Source organism: Chelonia mydas, chromosome 1 (assembly GCF_015237465.2).
Source record: "Chelonia mydas isolate rCheMyd1 chromosome 1, rCheMyd1.pri.v2, whole genome shotgun sequence".
NCBI classification, from domain to species: Eukaryota; Metazoa; Chordata; order Testudines; family Cheloniidae; genus Chelonia; species Chelonia mydas.
Window position 1 is genome coordinate 210,622,249 of NC_057849.1, and position 19,266 is coordinate 210,641,514.

General features: G+C 44.7%; 1 protein-coding gene across 3 annotated transcripts in view; it reads right to left on the reverse strand.

Annotated features, from left to right (window-relative positions):
- LOC102939253 (ovostatin) overlaps positions 1–14,503 on the reverse strand; it is a 55,974-nt gene extending 41,471 nt beyond the window's left edge. Inside the window, exons 1-8 of one of the 3 annotated variants that reach the window (XM_043551163.1) lie at positions 14,334–14,503; positions 13,107–13,189; positions 11,763–11,946; positions 11,231–11,387; positions 10,142–10,194; positions 9,160–9,180; positions 6,347–6,515; positions 1,104–1,188 (exon numbers count right to left, since the gene is read on the reverse strand). In XM_043551163.1, coding sequence (XP_043407098.1) covers positions 1,104–1,188; positions 6,347–6,515; positions 9,160–9,180; positions 10,142–10,194; positions 11,231–11,387; positions 11,763–11,933 — 656 coding nt within the window. In that variant the 5' untranslated portion in view covers positions 11,934–11,946; positions 13,107–13,189; positions 14,334–14,503. Of the gene's footprint in view, positions 1–1,103; positions 1,189–6,346; positions 6,516–9,159; positions 9,181–10,141; positions 10,195–11,230; positions 11,388–11,762; positions 11,947–12,590; positions 13,035–13,106; positions 13,195–14,333 lie in introns of those variants that run through there. The other 2 variants (XM_043551210.1, XM_037894412.2) reach the window with 2 other exon arrangements.
- Positions 14,504–19,266: the final 4,763 nt, after the last annotated feature.

The following is a 19,266-nucleotide window of genomic DNA, read 5'->3' on the forward strand; positions in this document are numbered from 1 at the left end:
CTACCCCCTTACCATGCCGCTTAGAGTGGCAGGACAGGCTTATTGGAAAGCCTTCGAGATGGCCGGGCACAAGCCGCGCTTCCGGCGTGGCTACGGGGGAGGGGCCGGGGGCTAGCCTCCCTGACCAGGAGCTCAGGGGCTGGGCAGGACAGGCTCGCAGGCCGGATGTGGCCCGCTGGCCATAGTTTGCCCATCTCTGTTTTACAGACACTTGATTCTCTTCTACAGTGCAGTGCAATTTCCCACAGACCAACTCTAAAGCTCCCCATGCTCTAATCTATTCCCTAAAACTACAGAAGATGGGTATACTGTTGTCCAGGCCTTTGGGCCATCCACTCTAAATGCTTTGGTGACAGTTACATCTGTTTTGCCATGGAGACAGGTCTGAGCCAAACCCAGGATCTGAGCAACTCCCTGAGCTTTGGGGAAGTTTAAATGTGATCTTAACCCTACCCCTACTTTTTAAGCTTCATATTTTAAAGTCATTGCTACCAACATTTGGGGCCCCAATTTCTCCCTGGGGTAAGTCCACTGATGTCTTGGGATGAAACTGACCCTCTGAGGCAGAGGAAGGCAAATCAACTCCCTTTGATGACGGTCGGGCCAGGATTTCACCTTTAGATTTGACATAATAATCTCCTTGTGTAAGAGTTACTTAGCCCCTTTAAAGGACTGAGCCCAACTGTTCTCAGCTACACTGAATAGAATCAGCTCAGGGACCCATGCCCTGCTTGGATACTGAATCCCTTGCTGGGCTTTAACTCCATGCTGCTGGCTGGCTTAGCAGAGCCTACTCCTAAAATAATCTTTGGGCAGGGATGAGCCCATCCCAGGGGGCCCATAAGGAAGCAGATAATGTGTACAACCCACCATACACCTGTGTAAACAATAAAATTCCCATCCACCCACAAGTCAGAGGAACACAAATAAATGGAGGCCGCTATCCCCAAAGTCAATGGCCTGATTGCTTTGTCCTCCTCCACCTCCATCTCTCAACACCCCCCCTCCCCCCCGCATGCTGATGAGTCTGCCTTCTTGTCAGTCTCTCTGGCAAGGTCTCACCCTGCCCCCAGTCTCTCTGCAGCACTGTATCAGATACTTACACACCACAAACTTTCACTGTCAAATCAGGATTCAGGACTGAGACACTTTTTGGTGCATTGACCACAACTTCAAACTTCGGTAGCACTAGTGTGGGAGGAAAAAGGCACATTAGCTCCTAGGCGAGAAATGGACCCTCCCAATTGTTTAGTTACTACTAACACACAGCAGGCAGGAACTAGAGTGCTCTGAATTGGGTTGGTGAAAGAGACCAAGAAAATGATCTAACACTTGGGGATCATGGTGAAAATGTTCCACTAGCTATCAGTAAACCCGACATAGAAAAGTAATGATTTGCTCTGGGGTGCTACTTAATGAAGGACAAGCCATGAAACAAGCAGCGTTTAGACTCCTCACGGTGTGCTGAGAAAGCTAGTGAATGCTGCTAGGATAGAGGTTAGTTCCTGGTGCCAACCTTTAATCTTTGTAACTTAAGTTTCATAACTTGCCTAGGAGAAGTTTTTCCACAGCCTGCACCTAGAGGAGATGTTTAACTTCTGTTCTTTGGCTTTTTACTATTTGTTTCTTCTCTCTAGTTCTCAGATGGCACATTTATTGAAGGCAACTAGTGTCAGAATGTCTCTGGGAACAAAAAGGGGGAGAAACAGAAGACAAGTGGAGTTCAGTGGCTGAAAGATACCTAGAGACATATAGCATACGCTGCAGTCACGTGATGCGATTGCAGCCCGTGTAGATCAAAGCTAGCCGGAGTAGCAATCGCAGTGAAGCCTCAGCAGCGCAGAGGTAGTGGGGGAGTTGCCTGGGTTAGCCACACCCATCCAAGACCCTGGGTCCATACTCTAGCAGCTGCAGCCCCTACTGCCATGGCTTCGCTGCTCCTGTTACACAAGCAGGCTTTGATCTAGCTAGCTCAGATATGTCTACACAGGCTGCAATCACACTTCCTGAGTGCAGAATGAACAGTCCAAAAGAGGGACTCATGCAGGGCTGCAGTCTTGGTCCAAAGAGCTGGCAAACTGGGGTCACTACCTTTGGCAGGTTGAGTATGGTGCATTAAGTGTATCTCTTGTGAGAGACATCCCCGATGCAAAAACCTTAGCTCCTAACAACACAGACTTGGGGTTGTTCAAAATGCAAACCCTGGATCTAGATGGATTTCTGGATTCTGCAAACAGACTTTGTCTTTGGAGTGGGCTGAACCAAAAGCCAGAGCAGAACACCCCGGAATTCGCAGTGTAACTGGACCACAAGTTCTTGTGCAGAAAAGAGTGCGGGCCTGTTCTGTTGAGTCATCCCAGGCTCAGGCATTCAAACCTTGTATGAAAATGCAGGATAATTTCCAGTGGCTCTAGTTTGGTTGAGAATGTCCCTCTGGGCCAGAATGAACTAAGAAGAGGTGGTCCTAGAGACAAAGGCATCTAGATAGTCTTATGTGTAGTGCTGGGGAGGAGCCGGTGGCCGTGGTACAGGTAGGTACCAATGACATAGGGAAGGGTAGGAGAGACGTCCTGGAGGCCAAATTTAGGCTGCTAGGAAAGAGACTGAAATCCAGGAGCTCTATGGGAGCATTCTCAGCAATGCTACCAGTTCCACACGCAGGGCCGGGTAGGCAGGCAGAGCTTCAGAGTCTCAATGTGTGGATGAGTGATGGTGTAGAGAGGAGGGGTTTAGATTTATTAGGAACCGGGAAAACTTTTGGGATGGGGGAGCCTGTACAGGAAGGATGGGCTCCACCTAAACCAAAATGGATCCAGACTGCTGGCACTTGACATTAAAAAGGTTGCAGAGCAGTTTTTAAACTAAGATGGGGGAAAGCCGATTGCTGCAGAGGCGCACGTGGATTGGACAGAGACTTCTCTTAGAGGAGAGTCTATTGATAGAGATTCTCTAGGTTTTAGTCAGGAGGAGGGGATGAAAGAGGATAAAGTATGGGCCAGATCAGATGAGAAACATTCACATAAAGAATCTGACACATCAGAAAAGGACTGACAAATAAACAGTGACAAGTTTTTAAAGTGCTTGTACACAAATGCTAGAAGTCTAAATAATAAGATGGGTGAACTAGAGTGCCTCGTGTTAAAGAAGGATATTGATATAATAAGCATCACAGAAACCTAGTGGAGTGAGGACAAATCAATGGGACACAATCATTCCAGGGTACAAAATATATCGGAAGGACAGAAGAGGGCATAGAGGTGGGGAGGGGGAAGAGGCACTATATGTGAAAGTAAAGGTAGAATCAATTAAATAAAAACCTTAAATGAATCCACATGTTCCACAGAATCTCTATGGATAGTAATTCCATGCTCTAATAAGAATATAACAGTTGGGATCGATTACCGATCACCTGACCAGCACAGTGATAGTGACGATGAAATGCAAAAGGGAGATTAGAGAGGCTATCAAAATAAAAAACTCAATAATAGTGGGGAATTTCAATTATCTCCATATTGACTGGGTACATGTCGCCTCAGGACAAAATTTCTCAATACTTTAAATGACCGTTTCTTGGAGCAGCTGGTACAGGAACCCACAAGGGGAGAGGCAACTCTCGATCTAGTCCTGAGTGGAGCGCAGGATCTGCTCCAAGGAGTAACTATAACAGGACCGCTTGGAAATAATGACCATAATATAAACAACATTCCTGTGGTGGGAAGAACACCTCAACATTTAATTTCAGAAGGGGACCTATGCAAAAATGAGGAGGTTAGTTAAACAGAAATTAAAAGGTACAGTGACTAGAGTGAAATCCCTGTAAGCTGCATAGACACTTTTCAAAGACACCATAATAGAGGCTCAACTTCAATGTATACCCCAAATTAAAAAACACAGTAAAAGAACTAAAAAGAGCCATGGTGGCTTAACAACCATGCAAAAGAAGCAGTGAGAGATAAAAAGGCATCTTTTAAAAAGTGGAAGTCAAATCCTAGTGAGGTAAATAGAAAGGAGCATAAACACTGCCAAATTAAATGTAAAAATGTAATAAGAAAAGCCAAAAAGGAGTTTGAAGAACATTAGCTTTTAAGGTTTTGGCTAGCTAACAACTTTTTTTTTTTTTTAAGTACATCAGAAGCCGGAAGCCTGCTAAACAACCAGTGGATCAAGATACAAGATACAAAAGGAGCACTTAAAGACAATAAAGTCATCGTGGAGAAACTAAACAAATTATTTGCTTCAGTCTTCACGGCTGAGAATGTTAGGGAGATTCCCAAACCTGAGCCGTCTTTTGTAGGTGACAAATCTGAGGAGTTGTCACAAAGTGAACTGTCACTAGAGGAGATTTTGGAATTAATTGAGAAACTTAACAGTAACAAGTCACCGGGACCAGATGGCATTCACCCAAGAGTTCTAAAAGAACTCAAATGTGAAATTGTGGAACTACTAACTATGGTTTGTAATCTGTCCTTTAAATCAGCTACTGTACCCAATGACTGGAAGATAGCTAATGTAACACCAATATTTAAGAAGGGCTCTAGAGGTGATCCTGGCAATTGCAGACCGGTAAGTCTAACGTCAGTACCAGGCAAATTAGTTGAAACAATAGTAAAGAATAAAATTGTCAGACACATAGAAGAACATAAATTGTTGCGCAAAAGTCAACATGGTTTCTGTAACGGGAGATCATGTCTTACTAATCTATTAGAGTTCTTTGAGGGGGTCAACAAACATGTGGACAAGGGGGATCCAGTGGACATAGTGTACTTAGATTTCCAGAAAGCCTTTGACAAGGTCCCTCACCAAAGGCTCTTACATAAATTAAGTTGTCATGGGATAAGAGGGAAGATTCTTTCATGGATTGAGAACTGGTTAAAAGACAGTGAACAAAGGGTAGGAATAAATGGTAAATTTTCAGAATGGAGTGGGGTAACTAGTGGTGTTCCCCAAGGGTCAGTCCTAGGACCAGTCCTATTCAACTCATTCATAAATGATCTGGAGAAAGGGGTAAACAGTGAGGTGGCAAAGTTTACAGATGATACTAAACTGCTCAAGATAGTTAAGACCAAAAGAAGACTGTGAAGAACTTCAAAAAGGTCTCACAAAACTAAAAGATTGGGCAACAAAATGGCAAATGAAATGTAATGTGGATAAATGTAAAGTCATGCACATTGGAAAAAATAACCCTAACTATACATACAAGATGATGGGGGCTAATTTAGCTACAACTAATCAGGAGAAAGATCTTGGAGTCATTGTGGATAGTTCTCTGAAGTCGTCCACACAGCGTGCAGAGGCAGTCAAAAAAGCAAACGGGATGTTAGGAATCATTAAAAAAAAAAGGATAGAGAATAAGATGGAGAATATCTTATTCACCTTATATAAATCCATGGTACGCCCACATCTTGAATACTGCATACAGATATGGTCCCCTCAACTCAAAAAAAAAGATATACTGGCATTAGAAAAGGTTCAGAAAAGGGCAATGGAAATGATTAGGGGTTTGGAATGGGTCCCATATGAGGAGAGATTAAAAAGACTGGGACTTTTCAGCTTGGAAAAGAGGCGACTAAGGGGGGATATGATAGAGGTCTATAAAATCATGAGTGGTGTGGAGAAAGTGAATAAGGAAAAAAGTTATTTACTTGTTCCCATAATAAAAGAACAAGGGGCCATGAAATGAAATTAATGAGTAGCAGGTTTAAAAGAAATAAAAGGAAGTTCTTCTTCACTCAGTGCACAGTCAACCTGTGGAACTCCTTGCCCGAGGAGGTTGTGAAGGCTAGAACTATAACAAGGTTTAAAAGAGAACTAGATAAATTCATGGAGGTTTAGTCCATTAATGGCTATTAGCCAGCATAGATAAGGAACGGTGTCCCTAGCCTCTGTTTGTCAGAGGGTGGAGATGGATGGCAGGAGAGAGATCACTTGATCATTACCTGTTAGGTTCACTCCCTCTGAGGCACCTGGCATTGGCCATTGTAGGTGGACCCAGTATGGCATTCTTATGTTCAAACCTTAGGAAGAGCCATGCTTGAGGATGAAGTTTAGTCTGAAGTTTGGGTCTGCAGGTAACTCAAGAACAAATTTGTCTTATTCTTGAGTTACTTGAAGATCCAAACTGCACAGATGAGGTGAGTCTGGACACCAGCTCAGGTCTCTAGACTCTGCTGAGGACAGGGTAGAGACTTGGTCCATTCACAATGGGGTCAGGAGACCCACACATAACAGTACACACTTTTCAGGGCCTGGGGGGGGGGGTTGCAATTTGGGTCTAACTATGACAAATTGGGCCCTGCTCCAGCTATTTTTTCCCCTAGTACAAATAACAACAACAGCAGGTGTTTACCATATTCCTCCACAGAGAATGAGTGACGAGTGCTAGATCCCGATTTCTTTTCCACAATGATTTGGTAGGTGCCCAGGATTGGCTCTTTGATTAACTGGAACGTGAGCTGGACGATCGCCATCTGAGCTGTCACGTTCAGCCACTGGAAGATCCGGTTGCCCTGAGGATCCTAGGGGACAGAGGGAGCAGGAAGATAGGCACAGACACAGCTAGTTTCTTTTTCTTAAAGAAAACCCGGTGTGTTATTGATCTTCCATCTAGCTGACATCTCCTGCTGACACAGACCTTAATGTTTTGCTACTAGCACATGCAACAGGAATCAAAGACCCAAAGTAAGCTGTTGTCATACCTATGTGGGACACTAATCAATGTTGTATGCTGTCTATAGTAAATATCAGAGGGCAAGTCTACACTACAATGCTACAGCTGCAGTGCTGCAGATGTGCTGCTGTAGCCTGCCTGATGAAGATACTCTATGTCAACAGGAGAGCGCTCTCCCGGCAGCATAATTATTCCACTTCTGCGAGAGGCAGAAGCTATGTCAATGTGAGAGCATCTCCTGCTGACACGGCACCAGTGTGGACAGCGCTTAGCTCAATGTAACCTACGTTGTTCGGGGGGAGGGGTGGGGGGAGTGTCCTTTTTCACACCCCTGAGCGACGTAAATTACATCAACTTAAGCAGTATAGAATCATAGAATATCAGGGTTGGACAGGACCTCAGGAGGTCATCTAGCAGGACCAATCCCCAACTAAATCATCCCAGCCAGGGCTTTGTCAAGCCGGGCCTTAAAAACCTCTAAGGAAGGAGATTCCACCACCTCCCTCGGTAACCCATTCCAGTGCTTCACCACCCTCCTAGTGAAAAAGTTTTTCCTAATATCCAACCTAAACCTCCCCCACTGCAACTTGAGACCATTGCGTTACTTTAGACCAGCCCTGAGTCTTCTAGTTCTTTCCACCTGAAGAATTTGGTGCATGTTGAATTTAGCCTGACTTTTCCCACACTTCCCCCCGTTTCATAGATTTATAGATTCCAAGGCCAGAAGGGACCACTGTGATAATCTAGCCTGACTTCTGTGTAACACAGGCCATAAATTGTCCCCAAAATAATTCCTAGAGCATATTTTTTAGACAAACATCCAAACTTGATTTAACAATTGTCAGTTATGGACAATCCACCACAAGACTTCGTAAATTGTTCCATTGATTAATTACTCTCACCATTATAAATTTACACCTTATTTCTAGTCTGAATTTGTCTAGCTTCAGCTTCCACCTGCTGGATCATGTTATACCTTTCTCTGCTTGACTGAAGGGCCTATTATTAAATATCTATTTCCCATGTAGATACTTATAGACTGTAATGAAGTCACCCCTTAATCTTCTCTTTTTGAAGCTAAATAGATTGAGCTATCTGAGGCTATCCTTTAATCATTCTTGTGGCTCTTCTCTGAACTCTCCCCAATTTATCAACATCCTCCTTGAATTATGAGCACCAGAACTGGACACAGTATTCCAGCAACGGTCTCACCAATGCCAAATACAGAGGTAAAATAACCTCTCTACTCCTACTCAAGATTCCCCTGTTTATACATCCAAGGATCTCATTAGCTCTTCTGGCCACAGCATTGCACTGGGAGGTCATGTTCAGTTGATTATCCAACACAAGTCCCAAATCTTTTTCAGAATCACTGCTTACCAGGATAGAATCCCCTATTGTGTATGTATGGCCTACAGTATTCGTTCCTAGAAGTATGCACTTTCATTAGGTTATATTAAAATGCATACTGTTTGTCTGCATCCTGTTAACCAAGACATCCCTGTGAATTAGGGAAGTATTGCTATCCCGTTTCACTGATAGATAAACCCTACGTTCTCCCACCCTGCCCTATATTCCAGAAGGTTCCAGTTTTCCATGCTGTTATGAAGAAGGGGTGGGAGAGGGAAGAAAGATTCCCCCTTCTTCACCCTATCTCATCACACACACAAACCCTTCCCCCCGACCCTGCCCCTCCATTGTCCTAGTTTTCCCCAACTGGAAGGAGAGGGGAGGAGGGAAGAGACAGGGTCAGGAGGGTACTCTACAACCCTATCCCCCTTATTTGGGCTCCCATAGCCTTTTGTTATATCTCATTTTACATTGGTTAAAAGAAAGACTTTCTAGCAATTGCCTTGTGCTTGTTCGTGAACAATGTCAAACTCTGTAATGTTTAAATTTCACTGTATGCAACAACTAATGGCTGCACTTCACAGTACAAGTGAAATCTTGCAGGCACGCCTGCTTGGAAGGGAACTAAAACTTTCTCACTTATTAACAAAAGCACAACATGCCATATAATTTCTAAAACACTTCATGGTCCAAAGCAGCTAGTAATTGCATCCACTATTTCCAATTGTTCCTTGCTTTTCAACAGGGGCAAGTTATGCAAACTATAAACCAAAGCAATTGGAACTCTTGATAGGAAGGAGGGGAAGTAGAAAGACCGTAGGAACAGGACAATTTTAACTATTATTGGGCTGAACTCTGCTTGTAAAGCTGGACTTGCTCCACTGGATTCCACAGAAATACTGGTATCAGAGGGGTAGCTGTGTTAGTCTGGTTCTGTAAAAGCGGCAACGAGTCCTCTGGTACCTTATAGACTAACAGACGTACTGGAGCATAAGCTTTTGTGGGTGAATACCCACTTCGTCAGATGCATGTGCATTTCTACTAGTGGATCTGAGAGCAGAATGTGGCCAGTTAAGTATATCACACACACACTCAGGATTTCACCTTTATACGTGGCACATTTTAAAAAGCAAGTCTCTTACCTGAATGGTGATCAAGGGATACTGAAAGAGAGACCAGGAAAAGAGATTGTAAGTGTTTGAGGAAACAATAATGGTTGTTTCAGCATTGAATAAATAACAATTTTAAAAACTATTTTAGATATTAAGGGCCCAAATCTACAGTGAGTATTCAAGCAAGATTTTCACTGAGTTCAGTAGGAATTTTACCTGAGTAAGAACCACAAGGTTTGACCCTAAATGCTGAAGATAACATATTTTTAAAAAGAGGAGATGAGGGCATAAGACACCCTGGGACAGATTCTGATCTCACGTGTACTGGTGCAAACCAGGAGCAGTACAGTTACTGTTACAATGCTGTAATCAGGCATCCTGTTGGTCTCATCCATCCATCCTCTCAGATTATCTAGCACCTTTCAACAGGGCAAAGTCCTGCTCTCTCCTGCACAGGTAGGGGGTGAGAATAAGGTGCAGGAAGCCTATTTTCCTCAGCTGAGAAGCCGGCCAGGACCCCTCCATGTGTTGCAGTAAGTATCATATCCCCAAGACAGATAGTCTGTTGTTGGCAGTATCTAGATTCTCTCCCCTTGCAGATGGCGAGTGAGCCTGTAGCCAATGGCGGCACATGCTAAATGGGAACAGTAGGAGTGGGCCAAGTGAAATTGCTTGTTGGAGCAGTAAAGATCACCTCGCTGTGCAAGGCACAGACTCTCCTTGAAGCCCCTTGCCCAGCATAGCAGGAGGGCTCTTGTGCCAGGCACACATCTGCCTACACGCTAGTGCTGCTCTGTGTGGCTGCTGCATGTAAGGGCCGGACTTTGTACATGCAGTGTTAAGGTTCCAGTTCAAACTAATATTTCTTCTTCGGTTTCTGCAGAAATTCAGCTCCAATTCTGTCCCAGACAAGTGCGTATTTAGAGGTTGGACTGGGGCTGATGAGGTGACACCCACCAATTTACCATCCAGGTGGTGCACCTGGATAATTCCGGTCTCTGGTCACACTCACCGTCTCCTGAACAGGCATAAAATGGGTATCGAGAGCGACAACTCGAAACAGCACTGAAAAGACATGGGCAAGAGATCAACGTTAGCTCGCCTCTGTCTTCTGAGCTCCAGTTTGGTCCATAGCCCCACTTCAGCTGGTTTTCCAGCACTCCCCCTTTGAAAAAGGAACAGGTAAATTGCAGATAGGATCTGTACCCACAGCGAAGAGGGTTCCAGCTCCATCCTCTCATGCGAGAGACTTTCCATGGTATACCCTTCCATGGGACTGAATTCCCTGAGCTGGCCTAACAGCAGGAAATGCTTTTCTCTAGAGGTTTGTCTAATCTACTGAAGGAAAGGGAGTGTGGTCCGAAGGAATAGGAACTGGGTTGGGAGCCAGATAACCTGAGTTTTGTTACTGACTCCCTGTGTGGCTTTAGGCAAATCCCCTTTTCATCTCCATTTCTCCACTGTAAAATGTGCCCACCTCCCCCATAGGGGTTTGTCAGCATTAATCTAGTTAATGTCTGCACAGGGCTTTGAGCACATAAAAGTGCAAGTGTTATTAAGAAGCAGCCATTTGGGATTAGAGCAGTTTGCCCGATTCAGAAGTGATTCCCCAGTGTCTGCACAGCAGGTAATTCTGTGTGAGGACCTTCCCTCACGGCCTCTCTTACTGGGTGCTCGCCATGTCCTTGAAGCTGGAAAGCCCAGCCATTGTCACAGATATGGAGCTATAGCTAGAAAGCCATTGGGAAGTGCTCTAACCATCTATTCATGGCTACGAGTGCCTGGGAGCCATAACGAGGCAGCAGCAGTGAGAGCAGGGGACAAAGGCAGTGACTGTGAAAAAGGAGTGAATAAAGACTGGGGAGTGAGTTGGGATTTTGACAGTCACCCACCAGATGCTGTCTTGTGTCTGAGGGTGGCTTCCTCAGCTCTGCTGCAGACATTAGCAATGATTTTACTGAAAGGTGCTGAGCAGTCAGCCCAAATCCACAACATTGTCTGTTCTGACTTGCATTTTGCAGAGCAGTTCGCTCTCTCACTCTAGCTCTGGATATTGGTTCCCAGAGGAAATGACATTAAGTAAAGCAGTATCCACATTCACCTGTCTGTCCTGGCTTGTAGATGGGTTTGTCTGTCTGGACAAAGACGACGCTCTCCACATTCTGAATCGCCACCGACCTCCTCTCTGCCAGCCTGACTGTGGCGCCTTTGGCAGAGAAAGTGATGAAAGCCAAGGGGGAAAAGGTGGCATGAGGAGCCTGGGAGGGATGCAAAATATGAGGGGGAGAATGTTCAGCTTAGACCATTCTCTCCTGGAGCGGTCTACCTGCAGCATGGAGCGTACTATAGATTCACCCCACACCTCTGTTTCACTGCCAGCTCTGTCTCTTTCTCAGATCTTTACTGCTTCTCTCTTCCCATATCCCTCTCTTCTCTCACAGTGCAGCTCTCCCTGCCTCCTTTCCCCCTCTCCATTTCGCATTCCTTCCAGCTCTTATTTCTCCCTTAGTCTCCCTCCTCTGCTTTACCCTTTCCTCTCCCATCACTAACTCTGTAAGATCACTTGTTTGATCATGCACATTTTCCATGATTACTTTTTCTTTCTTTATTAGAATGTAAATTAAAGTCTGTACCATGAATTTGACGCACTGGAAGAAGTAATTTCCTCTCACAGGCTGCTCAAAAATAGTGGTGTTGGAACCACTGTACTCCAGGACGACACTCACAGACACCGACTCTTTGAGGTTGTGGAGCTGCAGGCAGGCCTGATCCGGAGAGCTGCTCTGCAGCACTGACGGCACCATCAGGACATACTGTCTATGGAAATCAAACACCACAAATTAATTCAAGGGACAAGGGAGCAGACAGGAAGGAACGGTTGTTTGGCCGAGGTCAGACAATGGTTATTGAGAAGTAAAGGACTTTTTCATTATAGGTTCAGATATAACATAGGACCCCAGACAGCTCTGCTAATTGCCAGCAATCCCTCACAGCCACTTTGCTATTCCTGGGCTTCCCACACAACTCTGCCGATGCCCCTCAATCCTGCTCTGCAGCCCCCCCGTGTTATGAATTCTGGAAGCCCATACCTATCACACCACACCTGGCTATTACTGTTCCCTCTCCTACGCATATAAGCTCAGACATTTTAAATTTTGTGGTAGTTTAGCAAGGTGTAAAAAGTGTGTTTTGTGCTCACATGTGAAGCACTCAACCCATTTCATAGAATCATAGAATATCAGGGTTGGAAGAGACCTCGGGAGGTCATCTAGTCCCACCCCCTGCTCAAAGCAGGACCAACCCCAACTAAATCATCCCAGCTAAGTTAGAATTCACCCTAGGCTTCCAGATATAAAAGGTGGGGACAGCAGCAGTATTTCTAACTGTGCCTCCAAACCCTTCAATAAATGAAGGATTCCCAGCTAACACATATCGTTAGTAAAGAACATGGTATTTCTTACAGTTCAGGAGCATATGCAGCTGTTAGATGAACAGCGAGGGCACTCAGAAAAAACTTCAGCAGCATCTTTGTCCACAGAAACAAGGGAAATGCAAAGATATAATCACCCAAGGGACAGCACGTTCTCTGAGATTTTAATAGCCCTTGGACATTCCTTGTTCAGAGTTGCACAGTGAAAGAGCCTGTTCCTCCACTCCTCCCTGACTCCCTTTCTCTCACTTCAGTTGCTGATGGCTTTATAAGCCCAGCAAGGGGTGGGGATCCTAGTCCATCCCACACTTTCCAAGACCCTCCCCAGAACCTATCACAACCCACTCCAGCTCCCTGCCCTCCAAGTTGCATCACTTGTTGCAATTTTCTTATCATCCATGCAAAATGTCTTCAGTGACTTGGCTTGCTTCTAACAATGATGCTTGGCACAGGGAAGCAGGAAATGACCCAAAGCAGAATGAGCCTGTTAAACTAGTTTAAGGCTTGGGTTCCCCCCTGCCCCTTGATTCCGGAGGAATTCACCTACCAGGTTGACAAACTGCTTGCAGTGGATTAACTTTACATGCATATTTTGATGCTTGATCTTTGCTGAAATCAGTGTGCACATTCCTGGAGTAGAAAGTGAACAGAGTAGAGCACGTCTCCCTCGCTTCACCACCATCTTGACTTTTGAATATGATGATGATGATGATGAGACTGAAGAACAGGGAAACCAGAGCTAGAAACATATCTAGGTCACTCACACCTAGTCTCTCTCCCTGTTGTAGCCGATGCTGGATGTCTGCTGCAGTCTATTCTCCAAGGCTTTATCTATTACTCAAACAATGTGCTTCCACCAAGTCCCTAGATATCTGCTAGCACTCCTGGATCTCAGTTTTTCCCCAGTCAGGATACAAGTAATGTCAATGGAAGTTACTCAGATCCTGAAAGAGGAAAATAGGGTCCCTGCTCTTTAACTGGAATCCCCTCCTTTTGTCTTGAAAGAGGACACAAAGCCCATCTCTCCCCACCTCACCACACAAAAACAAGAGGCAACACTGGAAAATAGTTGTTTGATGTTTGTGATTCCCCCCTGTACTCCAGAGTTATCTTAACAATTGGATTAAACATCATCCTCTTGGAGCCACATTGGCATGGTTTTATCCCTGACCAGCTCTAGTGCCAATAAATAAAGCTGCAGAAGACCTGCCTGCTCCCTGCAGCCAGTGCAGGATTGTGCTGTTTCAGAAACGGATCAAGCAGCTCATCCTCAACATTTCACTTTACACAAATTTCTTGGCAAAAGGGTTATTTTCATATTAACAAATTACAAAAATACGCACTTTTGTGTTTTTAGTGCAAAGTCTCTTTTGCAGTTGAATGGCCCCATTGTTGCATAAAAGCACACCCCATTTCACTGAAAATATTTATGGAAATATTTGTGGAAATTGCCCCAGTTGGGAGTTTTTGCTGTTATGTAATACAAGGCCAAGAGGCAGCAGCTGATGTTCAGTCCTTTTCCCTGTCAAACTTTGGAAAGGGAATGGCAGCAAGCGTGGAGTTTTTACTGACCCAGAAGCTCAGAATTACTTTGTGGAGTCAGTTTGCAGCAGACACAGAATTTCAACATTCCTAGCAGCAGAGTAACAGGAAGATTCAGTCTAAAGCCTGAGCTCCTTATAGCTTCCTTTTCCATCATACAATGCTGTATTGTTTCTGATTCCTCTGTTTTCTTGACAAGCTTGGTGTTGGTTGTTAATGTTTGAGTGTTTACCTCTTTGTTAACCTTCATGTAACCCTCTGAGGGTGTGTCTTCACGGCAGCATTAACCCAGGTGTGGGTGGTCACACTGCAAATCCCTACAGCCTGCCTGTGTGCTGAGTGGTGCTGCACTCACCCACCTGCATCACTAGGACTCCTAGGGGCACATCCCAGGGCTCTTTGCACTGCAATGAGCTGAACCACTCTATGACTGTTTCCCAGTGAATTGTGGGGGAACTTGTCTGTCCTATCTCGGCACACAGAAGGAAGGCACTGGAGGACTATCAGCACTGGAGTGGTTTAACCTTTGTCCTTACTACAGAACGGGTAGGTTACCAGCCTGAGTAATATTAGCCTATAGCCCCAGATAGGTCAGATAGCCTGGGTTTAAGGCAACAGTGAACTTGGGTGAGAGGGTTTTGTGTGCAGATGGGGTGTGGGGTTAGGGGAAACACCAAATTCAGAGCTCGGGCTAACTCTGCAGTGAAGACATCCCCATAATCACAGAATCATAGGACTGAAAGGGACCTCGAGAAGTCATCTAGTCCAGTCCCCTGCACTCATGGCAGGTCTAAGTATTATCTAGACTATCCCTGACAGATGTTTGTCTAACCTGCTCTTAAAAATCTCCAAGGATGGAGATTGAACAACCTGCCTAGGCAATTTATTCCAGTGCTTAACCACCCTGATAGTTAGGAAGTTATTCCTAATGTCCAACTTAAACCTCCCTTGCTGCAATTCAAGCCCATTGCTTCTTGTCCTATCCTTAGAGGTTGAGGAGAATAATTTTTCTCCCCCCTTCTTGTAACAACTTTTTCTGTACTTGAGAACTGTTATCATGTCTCCCCTCTTCTCTTTTGCAGACTAAACAAACCCATTTTTTTCAGTCTTCCCTCAGGTCATTTTTCTAGACCTTTAATCATGTTTGTTGCTCTTCTCTGGACTTTCTCCAACTTGTCCACATAATTCCTGAAATGTGGTGCCCAGAACTGGACACAATGCTCTAGCTGAGGCCTAATCAGCGCAGAGTAGAACGGAAGAATTACTTCTTGTGTCTTGCTTACAACACTCCTGCTAATGCATCCCAGAATGATAGCTTTTTTTGCAACAGTGTTACACTGTTGACTCATATTTAGCTTGTAATACACTATGACCCCTCAGATCCCTTTCCTCAGTGCTCCTTTCTAGGCAGTCATTTCCCATTTTGTATTTGGTCAATTTTGTATTTGATTATTCCTTCCTAAGTGGAGTACTTTGCACTTGTCCTTATTGAAGTTCCTCCTATTTACTTCAGGCCATTTCTCCAGTTTATCAAGATCATTTTGAATTCTAACCCTGTCCTCCAAAGTACTTGCAACCCCTCCCAGCCTGGGTATCATCCTCAAACTTTAAAAGAGTAGTATATCTCCAAATCATTTATGAAGTCTCTGTTGTGCACCCACCTTATAGTAGATTTGTCTAGGCCAACGGTTCTCAAACTTTGTTGCACTGTGGCCCCTTCTGACAACAAAAGTTACTACATGACCCCAGGAGGGGGGACCGAAGACTGAGCCCGCCTGAGCCCCATTGCCCAAGCTCCGCTGCCCCAGGTGGGAGGGTGGGGGGGAACTGAAGCCCAAGAGCTTCTGCCCTGGGTGCGGGGCATGTAAGCTTAGCCCTGGGCGGTGGGGCTCAGGCTTCAGCTTCAGCTCCGGGAGATGGGGCTCAGGCTCCAGCCCTGGACCCCAGCAAGTGTAACACGTGATCCACTTGGGGGTCCTGACCCACAGTTTGAGAATCCCTGTTCTAGGCTATATTTCTCTAGCTTGTTTATGAGGTTATGTCAGACAGTATCAAAAGCCTTACTAACGTCAAGATATACCACATCTACTGCTTCCCCGCATCCACAAGGTTTCTTACCCTGTCAAAGAAGGATATCAGGTTGGTTTGACATGACTTGTTCTTGACAAATCCATGTTGACTGTTACTTATAACCTTATTTATTTCTAGGAGCTTACAAATTGATTATTTGCACCATTATCTTTCTGGGTACTGAAGTTAAGATGACTGGTCTATAATTCCCTGGGTTGTCCTTATTCCCCACTTTATAATTTGGTACTATATTTACCCTTTTCAGTCCTCTGGGATCTCTTTTCTATGCTTTTGGATAGTTTGCTCTTGTGACTTTAATAATGTCTCTTTAAAAAACTGCCAACTTTCCTGAACTCTTTTTTACCCTTAGACTTTCTTCCCCTGGGATCTTACATACCAATTCTCTCAGTTTGCTAATTGTCACATCTGCCACATACACCACTTACTTTCCTAATTCTCACTTGATCTAAGTCTTTCATAGGAATTCATTGACTATAGGCTAGGCTCTGGAAGCTTTCTGTATCCAGTACAGCGTTTATTACCTGGCTATTCAGTGTAATGGAGCACATTTGGATTCCTTCCCTGGGAGAGCAGATGTCTTCCTGGGATATATTATTACATAACATGTTAGTAAGCTTTGATTTCTTAAAAGGGCAATCCTGGGCTTTGTGGCCAGTCTGACTATAATAATAGCAATTGGTAACTTCCGTTTCTCTCCTGGATTTGCTGTTTGCCTTTAAATGTATTACTCCCTTTACCTTTGGTCTATCCCTGGCCCACAGTCTTGGTTCCCTTATTCAAGAGGAACCTGAACAGACTTCAGTGGTGGTGTTTCTCAGTCGATTTCCAAATAAGTTTCTGCCAACCTTACCACCAGTCTGTATGGGCCTCTGTCTGCACAGAGAATCATAGAATATTAGGGTTGAAAGAGACCTCAGAAGGTCATCTAGTCCAACCCCCTGCTCAAAGCAGGACCAACACCCACTAAATCATCGCAGCCAGGGTTTTGTCAGGTCCCTTTAGTCTGTAGCGGTGCGTGGGATTCTTCCATCCTAAGTGCAGGACTCTGCACTTGTCCTTGTTGAACCTCATCAGTTTTCTTTTGGCCCAATCCTCCAATTGTCTAGGTCACTCTGGACCCTAGCCCTACCCTCCATCATATCTACCTTTCCCCCCAGCTTAGTGTCATCTGCAAACTTGCTGAGGGTGCAATTCATCCCATCATCCAGATCATTAATAAGACCTGCCCCAGCTCATAAGTCATTGGCACAGCCATGAATAGAACCCAGGCTGCCTGATCCCACTAGTCCTGTATTTACAGAGCACAATTGCCCCAGCACCTCAGCACGTAGCCCTGTGCCCCTTCCAAAGAAGCAATAATGTTAGCTGTATATTGAAACATGCTGCTGTAGCCCCTAATTTTTATTATGCACTAAAGAAATTCCATCTCTGACCCACACTAGCCCCGGTGTTATTTTGAGACCACTCTAAGCTGTGGCTGTGCTTATTATAGTGAGCAGGATTTTTTTTTTTATCAGTTCACAATCTTCTTTGCTCACAGAACTCCTAGAGAGCTTTGTCTGGGCCTGCATGCCTTAAGAACAATTAAAGAACCCTTGTAAATTAAAGAACTGGAGACCCTATCAGCCAAACAGGACTTTCCATATTAGTGCCAAGGTTAAGCATTGTTCCGCAGACACCTGGGTCAAAGCAAGCATTTCGACCTGCCCGTTGTCTAAACAAATTGTTACACTCTCTTTATCTGCCTAAACAAGGTTTTATAGGAAGCAGTAGGAGTGAAAGTTTCAGATCACTTCAGTGCATTCCAATTAATTTCCATGCCTCTAATGATGAAGTACTAATCTTCCTTGGAATGCAGCAATGATCACATTTAGCCAAAAGGTGTTAGGCCCAGATTTCTAAAGGTATTTAGGCATTGCTGTGATGCTTAGCATTGCAACACCTAACTGATTTAAGAGTCTAAGTATAATTTTCAAATGGGATTTAGGCACTTAAGATCAAAAATCCATTAACAGCCAATATTGATATACTATACTAGCACAGCGCTTCGAGTCTGGATGCAGCTTATACTGGTAAAGCTGTATTTTTACCAGTATAGCTCGTTCTCTTTCCCCTGAGTGACCAGGAAGAAGAGGTTGATGAGACTTTTTTTAAACAACTTAACAAAATCATCCAAAGCGCAGGACTTGGTGGTGATGGGGAGACTTCTACTACTCAGACATCTGTTCGGAAAATAACACAGCAGGGCACAGATTATCCAGCAAGTTCTTGAATGTATTGAAGACAATATTTTTATTTCAGAAGGTGGAGAAACCTACTAGGGAGAGGCTGCTCTAGATTTGATTTTGACAAATAGGGAGGAACTGGTTGATAATTTGAAAGTGGAAGACAGCGTGGGTGAAAGTGATCAGGAAATGGTAGAGTTCATGATTTTAAGGAATGGTAGGAGGGAGAACAGCAAAATAAAGACAATGGATTTCGAGAAGGGATTGTAGCAAGGCACCTCTTCTGCCTCGCTGGACTTAGCGCTCCCTCGTCTGGCAGGGATACCTGGGGTAAATCCTAAATAGAATATCAGGGTGGAAGAGACCTCAGGAGGTCATCTAGTCCAACCTCCTGCTCAAAGCAGGACCAACACCCGCTAAATCATCCCAGCCAGGGCTTTGTCAAGCCTGACCTTAAAAACCTCCAGGGAAGGAGATTCTACCACCTCCCTAGTTAACCCAATTCCAGTCCTTCACCACCCTCCTAGTGAAAACGTTTTTCCTAATATCCAACTGTGACGGGGCAAGGCCAGATGGCTATGGAAAAGTAGTGGGAGATAGATAGATTAGCTCCAGGCTAAACAAATCCTTGGTACCAGGATAAGTGAAATGGCAGCTGCTCCAGGTCAATTAAGACACCTGGGGCCAATTAAGAACTTTCCAGAAGGCAGGGAGAAGGCTAGGTTGATTGGGACACCTGAAGCCAATCAGGGGCTGGCTGAAACTGGTTAAAAGCCTCCCAGTCAGTCAGGTGGGTGTGCATGTCAGGAGCTGTGGGAGGAAGTTGTGCTGTTGGAGAGGCTGAGTAGT